The sequence below is a fragment of the Leuresthes tenuis genome, unplaced genomic scaffold (genome assembly GCF_036924035.1).
Source record: "Leuresthes tenuis unplaced genomic scaffold, fLeuTen1.0.hap1 SCAF_2, whole genome shotgun sequence".
Taxonomy (NCBI): domain Eukaryota; kingdom Metazoa; phylum Chordata; class Actinopteri; order Atheriniformes; family Atherinopsidae; genus Leuresthes; species Leuresthes tenuis.
This window is the reverse complement of record NW_027325356.1, coordinates 2,639,834-2,652,867: the sequence shown is the minus strand read 5'-3', so window position 1 is coordinate 2,652,867 and position 13,034 is coordinate 2,639,834. Positions and strand designations below refer to the sequence as shown.

Sequence of the window (13,034 nt, the reverse complement as noted above, 5' to 3'; positions counted from 1 at the left end):
AAACTTTAGAAAGCATGGACCCAATCTGGGGTCAGGGAGAAGGCTGGAAAAGCAGGTGAAGCTGGGACACCTGAGAGCCAGCGTAGTTGGAAGTTTTTGAGCCATTCTGGAGAGAAATATGCAGTTAAAACACTCAGCATTACTTGGAATAGTTGGCAGCAGGGTCTCATCCCTTCACAGATGTGTAAAAGGGACTAAATGTGTTTTTTATGACATGTTCCATGACTTATTCATGCACTCCATTAAGAGAGCAGGCTGGCACTGATTCTGACCCTGAATAAACCATCGCTCTGACTCAAGAGACCCCAGATTCAGACATTAAATGACTGAAATATTGCCTCCAAAGCAGGGATGAAATCAGCTGACTCTACATCAACAGAAGAGTTATCACGATTATTAGATTTTAGTAGAATTTACCATAAAATTGCTGGAGTCTATCCAAGCTTGAACTTGGCCGGTTCACAGAGACAAACAACCTTGGACCTAACATGCACCCGGAGAGGAACCTGCTGTGAGACGCAGTGCTACATCAGCCTCAGACAAATCATTTTCACTATTTAATTGTCTGCGTCCGTTTTTATGCCACTATTGTACCATAAATCATCCAATGTGTTCAAGACCAGCCATTTGTAGATTTGTTTGCATTCCTAAACAAAAACTGCACATTTCAGACAAGTTTGCAGCCAGATGATGTCATTAAAAGGGTCCAGGATGTACCCAGCCTCTTCCCCACTGGCAGGTGGGATAGGCTCCAACCCCTCCCCCCCGACCCTGAATTGGATGAAGTGGATGGATGGACGAATGGTTGGATGGTTGGTTGGATGGATGGATGGATGGATGGATGGATGGATGGTTGGATGGATGGATGGATGGATGGATGGATGGACGAATGGTTGGATGGTTGGTTGGATGGATGGATGGATGGATGGTTGGATGGATGGATGGATGGATGGTTGGTTGGTTGGTTGGTTGATTGGTTGGTTGAATGGATGGATGGATGGATGGACGGATGGTTGGACGGATGGTTGGTTGGATGATTGGTTGGTTGAATGGATGGATGGATGGATGGACAGATTGATGGTTGGTTGATTGGTTGGTTGAATGGATGGATGGATGGACGAATTGATGGATGGATGGACGGATGGATGGATGGATGGATGGTTGGACGGATGGTTGGTTGGATGGTTGGTCGGATGGTTGGTTGGTTGGATGGATGGATGGACGAATGGTTGGATGGTTGGTTGGATGGATGGATGGATGGATGGTTGGATGGATGGATGGATGGATGGTTGGTTGGTTGGTTGGTTGATTGGTTGGTTGAATGGATGGATGGATGGATGGACGGATGGTTGGACGGATGGTTGGTTGGATGATTGGTTGGTTGAATGGATGGATGGATGGATGGACAGATTGATGGTTGGTTGATTGGTTGGTTGAATGGATGGATGGATGGACGAATTGATGGATGGATGGACGGATGGATGGATGGATGGATGGTTGGACGGATGGTTGGTTGGATGGTTGGTTGGATGGTTGGTTGGTTGGATGGATGGATGGTTGAATGGTTGGATGGTTGGTTGGTTGGATGGTTGGTTGGTTGGATGGATGGATGGTTGAATGGATCGATGGATGGATGGATGGTTGGTTGGTTGGTTGGTTGATTGGTTGGTTGAATGGATGGATGGACGGATGGATGGATGGATGGATGGATGAATGGATGGATGGATGGATAGACGGATGGATGAATGGATGGATGAATGGATGGATGGATAGACGGATGGATGGATGGATGGATGGATAGACGGATGGATGGATGGATGGATGGATGGATGGATGGATGGATGGATGGATGGATGGATGGATGGATGGACGGATGGATGGATGGATGGATGAATGGATGGATAGACGGATGGATGGATGGATGAATGGATGGTTGGTTGGTTGGACGGATGAACGAATGGACGGGGAATATATATTAACATCCTTATGTTATCTGTAAGTTCTCTCTCATGGTTCATACATTTGTGTAAAAAAAGCAAGAGATTCAGGTATTTTAATACTGTTAGAAACAACGAATAAGAAAAGTAGAGATTTTAAATCTCAATGGGACCTTTTTCCTGGTTAAATGTTTAATAAAAAAAAATGAACACATCAAGATGAAAACATCTCTAAATCACGACCAGCTCAGTAACTCAGGTTCTGATGCACTTTAGGATTATAGAGAGAAAGATGGCTTAGAAAAAAAACTCCCTACAAAGTATGATTCTACTTTATGTTCTTTAGACTGTTGTAGAGTCGTTAATAACTGTCTCCACATTGTTTGAATCCATTGATGTGATACTTTCCTCATTGTGAATTCCTACAGTCAACATAACACCAATAACTCTCCATCTCTCTGGAATATTTGCCTGCCAATAATTAAAGTTTAGAAGTAGGTCTGGGCAAAGATTAAATTCTTTGATCACATGATTTCCTGTGATTAATCATGATAAATCGCATTGTTATAGGCAAAATCCAATAAAGAACTTTGAAATAAAATGGTCCTGTAAGAGTTCTGAAACCTTCTCCATGTTTGTTTCGCCCGCTTCATCCACCATTATTTTCCTTTTCTGACTGTTTCCTGTGAGCCGCAGCATTAAGCTTCATACTAGGCTTGGACTTTTTCAAAATAAAAGCCAGTGAGCAACAGACGTTTACAATAAAAGTGATGAATAATAAAAGCTGCGTTAATGGGAGACAGATAATTAATTCATTAGTTAACACAAAAATAACCCGTTAATGTGCCCAGCCCTACTGAGAAGATAACTTCCTGAAGAAGAACAAGAATGGATTGGGGTAAATAACTTTATTTAAATGATCTTTTCTTTCCTTACAGACATTTATTCTTAGGATTGGGTAGTTTTTCCCCCATTTATGAGTTCAGATTCATAGCAAAACAGACCACAATACAATTCATCACTTTATGTAAATAATTATAATATCACTCAAATAAGCAAATTAATTAGACTTCAAAGTGAATCCAGAAATAATTTACAATCACACATGACAACTAATGAAAGTTAAGCTACTTTTGTTGTCATTCATGGTTGTAAAGGTTGATAAAGCTTTATAAAACATGGCGAGGACATGTTTTAGCGTGTCTGCGATGCATTGCTGGTATGAACCAAACGTTTCTCCGCTGAGGTTGGATAGAGAAAGATGACACATCCCTCCTCAGTGGGAAGATGGACGATATGAGGACACAATTCCTTCTTTTAGGCGGTTCCAAACTGAGCCAGATCACTCAGTTCGACGTCATCAAACTCCTCCCAGGGGCAGACCACTGCAGCGTCTGCAGGCAGAGAACCAAACATGAGGAGCGTCTAAACAGAAGTTTAAGACCGAAGATGGAATGAAAACTCACCATCAAGCCCCTCCACCCCTGAGTCGTGGCTGCTGACGCTGTTTGAGTAAAAAAGCAGAGCAAAGTGAAGTCAGACAGTCTGCTGTGGAGCTGTTTGGGGGATGCTGGGATGTTTGAGTAAAAAAACAGAGCAAAGTGAAGTCAGACAGTCTGCTGTGGAGCTGTTTGGGGGATGCTGGGATGTTTGAGTAAAAAAACAGAGCAAAGTGAAGTCAGACAGTCTGCTGTGGAGCTGTTTGGGGGATGCTGGGATGTTTGAGTAAAAAAACAGAGCAAAGTGAAGTCAGACAGTCTGCTGTGGAGCTGTTTGGGGGATGCTGGGATGTTTGAGTAAAAAAACAGAGCAAAGTGAAGTCAGACAGTCTGCTGTGGAGCTGTTTGGGGGATGCTGGGATGTTTGAGTAAAAAAACAGAGCAAAGTGAAGTCAGACAGTCTGCTGTGGAGCTGTTTGGGGATGCTGGGATGTTTGAGTAAAAAAACAGAGCAAAGTGAAGTCAGACAGTCTGCTGTGGAGCTGTTTGGGGGATGCTGGGATGTTTGAGTAAAAAAACAGAGCAAAGTGAAGTCAGACAGTCTGCTGTGGAGCTGTTTGGGGGATGCTGGGATGTTTGAGTAAAAAAACAGAGCAAAGTGAAGTCAGACAGTCTGCTGTGGAGCTGTTTGGGGGATGCTGGGATGTTTGAGTAAAAAACAGAGCAAAGTGAAGTCAGACAGTCTGCTGTGGAGCTGTTTGGGGGGATGCTGGGATGTTTGAGTAAAAAATCAGAGCAAAGTGAAGTCAGACAGTCTGCTGTGGAGCTGTTTGGGGGATGCTGGGATGTTTGAGTGAAAAAACAGAGCAAAGTGAAGTCAGACAGTCTGCTGTGGAGCTGTTTGGGGGATGCTGGGATGTTTGAGTAAAAAAACAGAGCAAAGTGAAGTCAGACAGTCTGCTGTGGAGCTGTTTGGGGGATGCTGGGATGTTTGAGTAAAAAAACAGAGCAAAGTGAAGTCAGACAGTCTGCTGTGGAGCTGTTTGAGGATGCTGGGATGTTTGAGTAAAAAAACAGGGCAAAGTGAAGTCAGACAGTCTGCTGTGGAGCTGTTTGGGGGATGCTGGGATGTTTGAGTAAAAAAACAGAGCAAAGTGAAGTCAGACAGTCTGCTGTGGAGCTGTTTGGGGATGCTGGGATGTTTGAGTAAAAAAAACAGAGCAAAGTGAAGTCAGACAGTCTGCTGTGGAGCTGTTTGGGGGATGCTGGGATGTTTGAGTAAAAAAACAGAGCAAAGTGAAGTCAGACAGTCTGCTGTGGAGCTGTTTGGGGGATGCTGGGATGTTTGAGTAAAAAAATAGAGCAAAGTGAAGTCAGACAGTCTGCTGTGGAGCTGTTTGGGGGATGCTGGGATGTTTGAGTAAAAAAAACAGAGCAAAGTGAAGTCAGACAGTCTGCTGTGGAGCTGTTTGGGGGATGCTGGGATGTTTGAGTAAAAAAACAGGGCAAAGTGAAGTCAGACAGTCTGCTGTGGAGCTGTTTGGGGGATGCTGGGATGTTTGAGTAAAAAAACAGAGCAAAGTGAAGTCAGACAGTCTGCTGTGGAGCTGTTTGGGGGATGCTGGGATGTTTGAGTAAAAAAACAGAGCAAAGTGAAGTCAGACAGTCTGCTGTGGAGCTGTTTGGGGGATGCTGGGATGTTTGAGTAAAAAAACAGAGCAAAGTGAAGTCAGACAGTCTGCTGTGGAGCTGTTTGGGGGATGCTGGGATGTTTGAGTAAAAAAACAGGGCAAAGTGAAGTCAGACAGTCTGCTGTGGAGCTGTTTGGGGGATGCTGGGATGTTTGAGTAAAAAAACTGAGCAAAGTGAAGTCAGACAGTCTGCTGTGGAGCTGTTTGGGGGATGCTGGGATGTTTGAGTAAAAAAACTGAGCAAAGTGAAGTCAGACAGTCTGCTGTGGAGCTGTTTGGGGGATGCTGGGATGTTTGAGTAAAAAAACAGGGCAAAGTGAAGTCAGACAGTCTGCTGTGGAGCTGTTTGGGGGATGCTGGGATGTTTGAGTAAAAAAACAGAGCAAAGTGAAGTCAGACAGTCTGCTGTGGAGCTGTTTGGGGGATGCTGGGATGTTTGAGTAAAAAAACAGAGCAAAGTGAAGTCAGACAGTCTGCTGTGGAGCTGTTTGGGGGATGCTGGGATGTTTGAGTAAAAAAACAGAGCAAAGTGAAGTCAGACAGTCTGCTGTGGAGCTGTTTGGGGGATGCTGGGATGTTTGAGTAAAAAACAGAGCAAAGTGAAGTCAGACAGTCTGCTGTGGAGCTGTTTGGGGGATGCTGGGATGTTTGAGTGAAAAAACAGAGCAAAGTGAAGTCAGACAGTCTGCTGTGGAGCTGTTTGGGGGATGCTGGGATGTTTGAGTAAAAAACAGAGCAAAGTGAAGTCAGACAGTCTGCTGTGGAGCTGTTTGGGGGATGCTGGGATGTTTGAGTAAAAAAACAGAGCAAAGTGAAGTCAGACAGTCTGCTGTGGAGCTGTTTGGGGGATGCTGGGATGTTTGAGTAAAAAAACAGAGCAAAGTGAAGTCAGACAGTCTGCTGTGGAGCTGTTTGGGGGATGCTGGGATGTTTGAGTGTAGAAATGATCCATTGACTCACCCCTTCTGTCCAGGTTTGGGAGCTTTGCTCTTGAACTGTCTGCTCTCCTTCTGATCGAACTCAGAGGGAGCGGGTTTGCTGCCCACTGCTGTTGTGGTTGTGTTCATCTTGGGGTCTTTGGATCACAAAGAAAGATGCATTTCAGCCTAAAGTTTGAACATGTTCTTACACATTATCTTTTCATGTGATGCAAGCCCAGATTAACTCAGAGATGCAAATCTACAGATAATAAGAAGTCTGGCTGCTGAACATGTCTAAACTTTATCACCTCCAGCAGATCTGCCCTAATAACTGGTGAACTGATGCACTATAACACTACATATTACCCAAAATATCTGCAAATGGAAGGAAAAAGTGTGCTAAAGCTTTGGAGGACAGATTTAATGATTTAGAGAGATGTTATAGTCTCATACGGGCTTTGAAATGGAAGAGAATGAATATGAATTACATGTTTATCTGATGAATTTGAGAGTCAGCAGGTTGAAAAATGTGTAGATTAACGTGATAAACAGGAGATTATAGACGGTTAAAACTGAAATGTAGTTTTTAGGTTCTTTTTTACATGTTGAAAGATAGTCAGATGAGGGTGAAATGTGTAAAAAACAAATAAAATAGAACTTTTCAGTTCATTTACTGACTAAAACTCCATGATTATTCACGCCGTTTAAAGCTTTACTGAACAAAACATTTAAAAATACTGCTCTCTTATTTAAATATACATTTGGTGTCTCTTAAGAAATTAACTTACTTGTTTTTCTTGGAGACTGGTTGTCGGGGAAATTTCTCTTTGCAGAGAAGAAGCCAAAAAGCAGCTACAAGACAAAGAAGGAGTCTTCTTTATTCTTGCAGTCTCTCTTTTCTGTCTCAACACCTCAAAACCGTTTTTTATACACCTGCGTGGATCAGTCTCTCCCCAGGGCTGAGGCGGATTTAGGGCCATGGTTTATAAGTAATCCTCATTAGTTCAAGATAACTGGAAGATTCTCCGTGGGACAGACTTTGGAGAAATATGAAATATATATTTAAAATGTTGCGTTTCAGCCTTAAATCTTTGCTGTTTTCACATAAATATTATTTCCTAAATGTATCCGACCAGTAAAAATGATAATAAACCACATTCACTGTAAAAAACCCATCATTAATAGTAAAGCAGTGTATTTAGTTGTATTTATGTTAAAATAAACATAATAAACAGCACTAATGCGCACGTGTTCGGGCAGCTGGTCTGATCAGAGATATCAGGATGAGTCATGGGGATAATACCAGCTTACATAACAAGGACCACATGCAAATCTGCAGTGGCTGAGTCCATTTTGGAGGAGAGTGTGTTGGGAAGATGATATTTTCTTTCAGAACTAAGAGAAAATACAACCATAGTGTCAGTCCGGGACTCGAAACAGGACTCAGAAGCTGCTGCAGCACAGTTTATTCACTCCGTGCTCTGTGACAGTCGGCTAACTTCACACAGAGTTTGCTGCTGATAGTTTTGTGCAACATGGCAGGATATTTATCAGATTTTGACAACGTGAACGAGGACTTTGAGTAAGATGGACGTTCTTACCGGAGTGAATGAGCATCCCAGTAGACAAGTGTGTACAAAGCCTCTATAAGCCCCCCGATAGCCGCCAATAACAACAACACAGCAGCTCTGAGCTAACAGAGCTATGAGCTAACAGAGCTATGAGCTAACAGAGCTATAGCACACGTTCATTCATTCATTCTTCTTAAAGTATTGGTGAAATAAAGACAGATAATGCCTTATTTAGAGGCTGCATCCTCTAAGCCCCGTTCACTCCGTTATATGGATCTCCAGTTATCTAAATATCTTCTGAAGGACGCCGACTTTCACCAAACTGTTCTCAGAGAGTAGATGAACGTATTTCATGCCAGAAATAAGGTCCAGGTTTAAAAATACCGGAGTTCCCCTTTAATGGCAGATGCCGACTTTCATGAAATATCAAAATCACTCAAAAGGGAAGAAAACAAAAACTCTCTTAGAATAAAAAGGTAAAACAAGGTTCTAAGCAAAAAACACAAAATCTCTCCTGAAGGAGGTAAACAAAAGGTCACGAGGAGGCAAAAGACAAATAAACAAATGATAACTTGGGCTTGGCATGAGTCTGGGGTGATGGGACAGGACAGAGGGAGATGCAGACTATTTAAACACAGTAATGGGGAACAGGTGGAAACAATCAGGACTCAGACACGTGAGGAAAGTGAAAATTTTTCAAAATATGTTCATGTTTCTGTCTTTATCAGACGCTTTTATCCAAAGCGACTTCCAAATGAAGATATAACAGCTTTATAAAAAGCTAACAATAAGCTACATAGAAGGAACCCAGGAGTCCGACTCTGTCAGAGGGGACAGAGTAGAGATAGGGTGCAGGCATAGAAGGAAGTGCAGAAAGATAAAGTGCAGAGATAGAGGGGGGAGGGAAGTACAAGGTAAGTGCTGGGATAGGAGATGCTCTCTGAAGAGCTGGGTTTTCAGGAGCTTCTTTAAGATAGACAGGGACGCCCCTGTTCTGGTAGCGCTCGGTAGGTCATTCCACCATCGTGGGACGACACATGAACAGAGTTTGGATTGTCTTAGGCGTGGTGTAGGAGCTGCTAGACGACAATCCTGGGACCAACGGAGGGACCCAGTTGGGACAGAAGCCTTTGCAAGAGCATTCAAGTAGATGGAGCCGTTCCATTAAGCTCTTTGTAGCTAACATCAGGGACTTGGATCTGATGCGGGCGGCTAAGGGCAGCCAGAGGAGTTCAATGAACAGAGGGGGGACGTGTTCTTTTAGGCTGATCCAAGACCAGACGCACCGCTGTGTTCTGGACCATCTGCAGATGATCCAGAAATAAAACAGGAAGTAAACCAGGAATAAAACAGGAAGTCAAAATAAAACAGGAAGTCACGAGACAAAACGTCACATAGTAGTGTGTGATGTGACATAGTAAACCCCTTCTGTGTTAAACTGTTTGTGAAAGTCTCATCCGCTCAGGGACTGTTAAAAAATGGAGATGGTTATAAAATATTTTAGTTAGTTTCCTTTCCCTGGTTCCACCAAACAGGAACATTTCAGTCGGTTTCAGCGCGTCGATATTTATCATCATTATATTAGTCAGAGAAATAGGAACAAAAATGCAACACTTTCAGTTTCTTTGTTCACAAAACAAATCAATCTGAGTGAGTTTTGTGCCTCGTTCTGGGAACATGTCACACGAAACGGATCAAGAAGGAGCATCACAATTTATTGGGCATAATTTGATGGTACAGCAGCCTTGTCTGGTGGAATACTGTATGAATGACATGTTAAGACATTTTATCGTGTCAATTTAACACCATAAAGCAGAAAGAAAGCTTCGAATGCATTCATGTGTGTGTGTTCTCAGTCTTTGTGGCATAACTTCTCAAGCCATGGTAACCCAAAGTGATGAAAAGGAGGGGATGTTGACCTCTTTGTGGTGCTTCCAGGCATTTACGCTCTTCTGGGGTCATTTACAAGCCCAAAACAAAGAAGTTTGGTTGGTATTAAAGACGACAAATAAGCAGCGATTCTCACAGTTTCAGTATGAATGGGTTATGAATCCTTTCAACCCTTTAAGAAATACCTGCTACATCAGCCAGTATGAATATATTCAATGTTTTGCACAGACAACTGGTGTTTGTGACACAAAAATACCTTAAAAAAGTTGGGATGGACCAAACTAAAGCAGAATAGGGTGCAGATAACTTTTTTAACTTGCAAAATGTTCCCTGGAATAACAACAGTGTGTGTTACTGTCAGTTTATGACTGAAAGGAGAGAAATGGAGGAATGGAAACACGTTTTATTATAAGATATTTGGCATCGACATTACAGTGCGCTTAACTTTCATGCAAATGCTGGGCTGCTCTGGCTCCAGGAGTCTAATAAACATAGTCTGATAAGACCAAAGATACGGAACAATGCTACTAAAATGCTAATCTTCCAGGTGGTGAAGTACAACTTTGGTCCTGGAGCCTCTCCTCCTGGAACCGATCAGGGAAGAGAAGACTATCTCTTCATTCATCAGCCGTCCTTAAATGGTGCTCGTGAAGATCGATCAACCCACTCAGAGGCCGGAGCACAGGCAAGCAGAGCAAGCGAAAGCAGTCAATATGATCTGCTTCCATTTGGCTCGAGGTCTAGACGATACCAAACTGAGCCAAATCACTCAGCTCCATGTCCCCAAATGCCTCCCAGGGGCAGATGACCTCTGCGTCTGTAAATGAGCAAACAACACATCATGCATCTTGTTTTTTCTGCCATTCAAGAAGCTTTTATCACATCTGTTATCATTTGGATTGATTGTTACCTCCAAGGCCATCCATCCCGGGAACATCATCTGCCCTGAGAGAGGACAGCGGGATGAGTAAAATCCTGCAGTTTTAACGAACCACAGCAGTGGGGGTTGTTGCATTTAGTTTCCCTGTAGACTCACCCCTTCTGTCCAGCTTTAGGAGCCTTGCTCTTAAACTGCCGGGCCTGCTTCTGCTTGAACTTGGGAGGCGCCGGCTTGGTGCCTTCGGGAGCTGCTGCTGCGTTCATTTCTGTGAAAACAACAAAGACTGGTAGGTCGTAAGTTTTTCTGATGGTGATCCCAGCATCAGTCATCATCTCCAGCTAATCCCCTTATCCTGCCTCACCTCAGAGCTTCTGCTCCTATGGTAAGTCATAGTTAAAGGATCATGTCTAATGCTAAGCTGTCAGTTATGTAGCTAATGTGACCAGCTAAAGATGCTCTAAATGGCCACTTGAAATAGCACAATGTTTATGTTTCTGTATTTATCAGACGCTTTTATCCAAAGCGACTTACAGATGAAGATATAACAGCTTTATAAAAAGCTAACAATAAGCTACATAGAAGGAACCCAGGAGTCCGACTCTGTCAGAGGGGACAGAGTAGAGATAGGGTGCAGGCATAGAAGGAAGTGCAGAAAGATAAAGTGCAGAGATAGAGGGGGGAGGGAAGTACAAGGTAAGTGCTGGGATAGGAGATGCTCTCTGAAGAGCTGGGTTTTCAGGAGCTTCTTGAAGATAGACAGGGACGCCCCTGTTCTGGTAGCGCTCGGTAGGTCATTCCACCATCGTGGGACGACACATGAACAGAGTTTGGATTGTCTTAGGCGTGGTGTAGGAGCTGCTAGACGACAATCCTGGGACCAACGGAGGGACCCAGTTGGGACAGAAGCCTTTGCAGGAGCATTCAAGTAGATGGAGCCGTTCCATTAAGCTCTTTGTAGCTAACATCAGGGACTTGAACCTGATGCGGGCGGCTAAGGGCAGCCAGAGGAGCTCAATGAACAGAGGGGGGACGTGTTCTTTTAGGCTGATCTAAGACCAGACGCACCGCCGCGTTCTGGACCATCTGCAGAGGTTTCACAGGCTGGAGACCAGTTAGGAGACCAGTTAGGAGAGCAGTTAGGAGAGCAGTTAGGAGACCAGTTAGGAGAGCAGTTAGGAAACCAGTTAGGAAACCAGTTAGGAGACCAGTTAGGAAACCAGTTAGGAGACCAGTTAGGAAACCAGTTAGGAAACCAGTTAGGAGACCAGTTAGGAGACCAGTTAGGAAACCAGTTAGGAGAGCAGTTAGGAGAGCAGTTAGGAGAGCAGTTAGGAGACCAGTTAGGAAACCAGTTAGGAAACCAGTTAGGAGACCAGTTAGGAAACCAGTTAGGAAACCAGTTAGGAAACCAGTTAGGAGACCAGTTAGGAAACCAGTTAGGAGACCAGTTAGGAGACCAGTTAGGAGAGCGTTGCTGTAGTTAAGGTGGGAGATGACCATGGCCTGCACCAGGAGCTGTCGGGCATGTTGGGTCAGGTATGGTCTGATCTTTCTGAATGTGAGGTGTTTAAAGTTGGATTGGTAGCTACACGTCCCTCCGAGCTAAGATGGTCTCAGTGCACGTTATAATTTCTTCGTCTGGACTCTTGAGCATTGTTTTTCCATTGTACAGATATCATATTATAAGGGGCTACATATTGGACCAACCCTTGATTTTCAATCAAAACTTGGCAGCTTTATTTCTTAAACCTTAGAAAAGTGAAGCAGAAAAAGCAAACTGATAAAATGAGGGTTAAGTTTCTCTCATCCCATTGTCTCCTTGCAATGGACTTTATCCGTTTTTTCACATTGCTACTGCCACCGGCTTAGGCCTCTAACACCAAAACCACCTTGTGTGTAACTTACAGACGTATGTCACCTTCACCAAGCAGCTATATTTGCAGCTATATATATATAAAATCAAACAAATCCTAAGAAAATGGCTTTAAATGGTTTTTCAGTCATAATGAATTCTCCTCTTTAGTTCAACATGTTAAAAAGATGTTTTAACATCTTGAAAACAACTAAGAATCCTCCCTCCCAAAGCACAAATCAAATAAAACTGCAGACTAGAGCCGTATTTAAATGCTAATGTGCTATTCTCACCTGTCCGGGTTTGATGGGTGTCGGTTGCCTCAAAGAGTCGAGAAAAGGAAGACGAGCAAAAGGAAGAGAAGGTTCTCTATCTTTTCTGCAGTCTCTCTCCATCTCAGCATTTATAGACCTGCTCGTTGGCCACAAAGCTGTCGTTGGAGGTGCGACTACGAGTATTTTCAGGGATAATCTCGTGACCCTGAGAGCAGAACAATAGCTGCTTTGCAACACTTGGTCATAAGGTACTGACATCATAAGGTAGCAACCCTTCTCTCTGATTATCAACACAGCCTTTGATAAAACAAAGCAGTGACGGGGGACATAAAGCGGAGTAAAATAACTTAAAATGCCTACTTTCAGAAAATATTACACTGATCGCATTTGTTTGCATTGGCTCAAATATGGAGCAATTAGCACAGCCAGCTGTAGATTACAGCAGCATCGACCGGATTACACTGTGTTCAGCAGGGTTGCCTGAGGACAACAGAATTACCGACTGCCGTATATTTAGAGGTGAGTGTGCAGGTTGTTTGTCTGGCTGGTGGGTTTACTCCGCCTCTCATCCAATGGCGG

The 13,034-nt window shown here is 43.5% G+C and overlaps 1 protein-coding gene and 1 long non-coding RNA gene across 2 annotated transcripts; both read right to left on the bottom strand.

Annotated features, from left to right (window-relative positions):
* Positions 1-3,246: 3,246 nt before the first annotated feature.
* On the bottom strand, positions 3,247-6,129 carry LOC140302345 (uncharacterized). The gene is made up of 3 exons (XR_011914960.1): positions 6,028-6,129; positions 3,404-3,441; positions 3,247-3,331 (listed from the first exon to the last, which is right to left on the bottom strand). It is a non-coding gene; the product is annotated as an uncharacterized lncRNA (long non-coding RNA).
* A 3,983-nt stretch (positions 6,130-10,112) lies between these two features.
* LOC140302341 (retinal cone rhodopsin-sensitive cGMP 3',5'-cyclic phosphodiesterase subunit gamma-like) lies at positions 10,113-10,591 on the bottom strand. The gene is made up of 3 exons (XM_072381176.1): positions 10,485-10,591; positions 10,359-10,393; positions 10,113-10,265 (listed from the first exon to the last, which is right to left on the bottom strand). The coding sequence occupies exons 1-3, from the start codon at positions 10,589-10,591 to the stop codon at positions 10,189-10,191; spliced, it is 219 nt and encodes a 72-aa protein (XP_072237277.1). The 3' UTR covers positions 10,113-10,188.
* Between the last annotated feature and the right edge of the window lie 2,443 nt (positions 10,592-13,034).

Coding starts and splice junctions, on each gene's coding strand:
- LOC140302341 (XM_072381176.1), bottom strand. CDS start 10,591: ATGAACGCAGCAGCAGCTCCCGAAGGCACCAAGCCGGCGCCTCCCAAG. Junction 10,394..10,484: donor CCTAAAGCTGGACAGAAGGG/GTGAGTCTACAG, acceptor GTCCTCTCTCAG/GGCAGATGATGTTCCCGGGA. Junction 10,266..10,358: donor CGGGATGGATGGCCTTGGAG/GTAACAATCAAT, acceptor GCTCATTTACAG/ACGCAGAGGTCATCTGCCCC.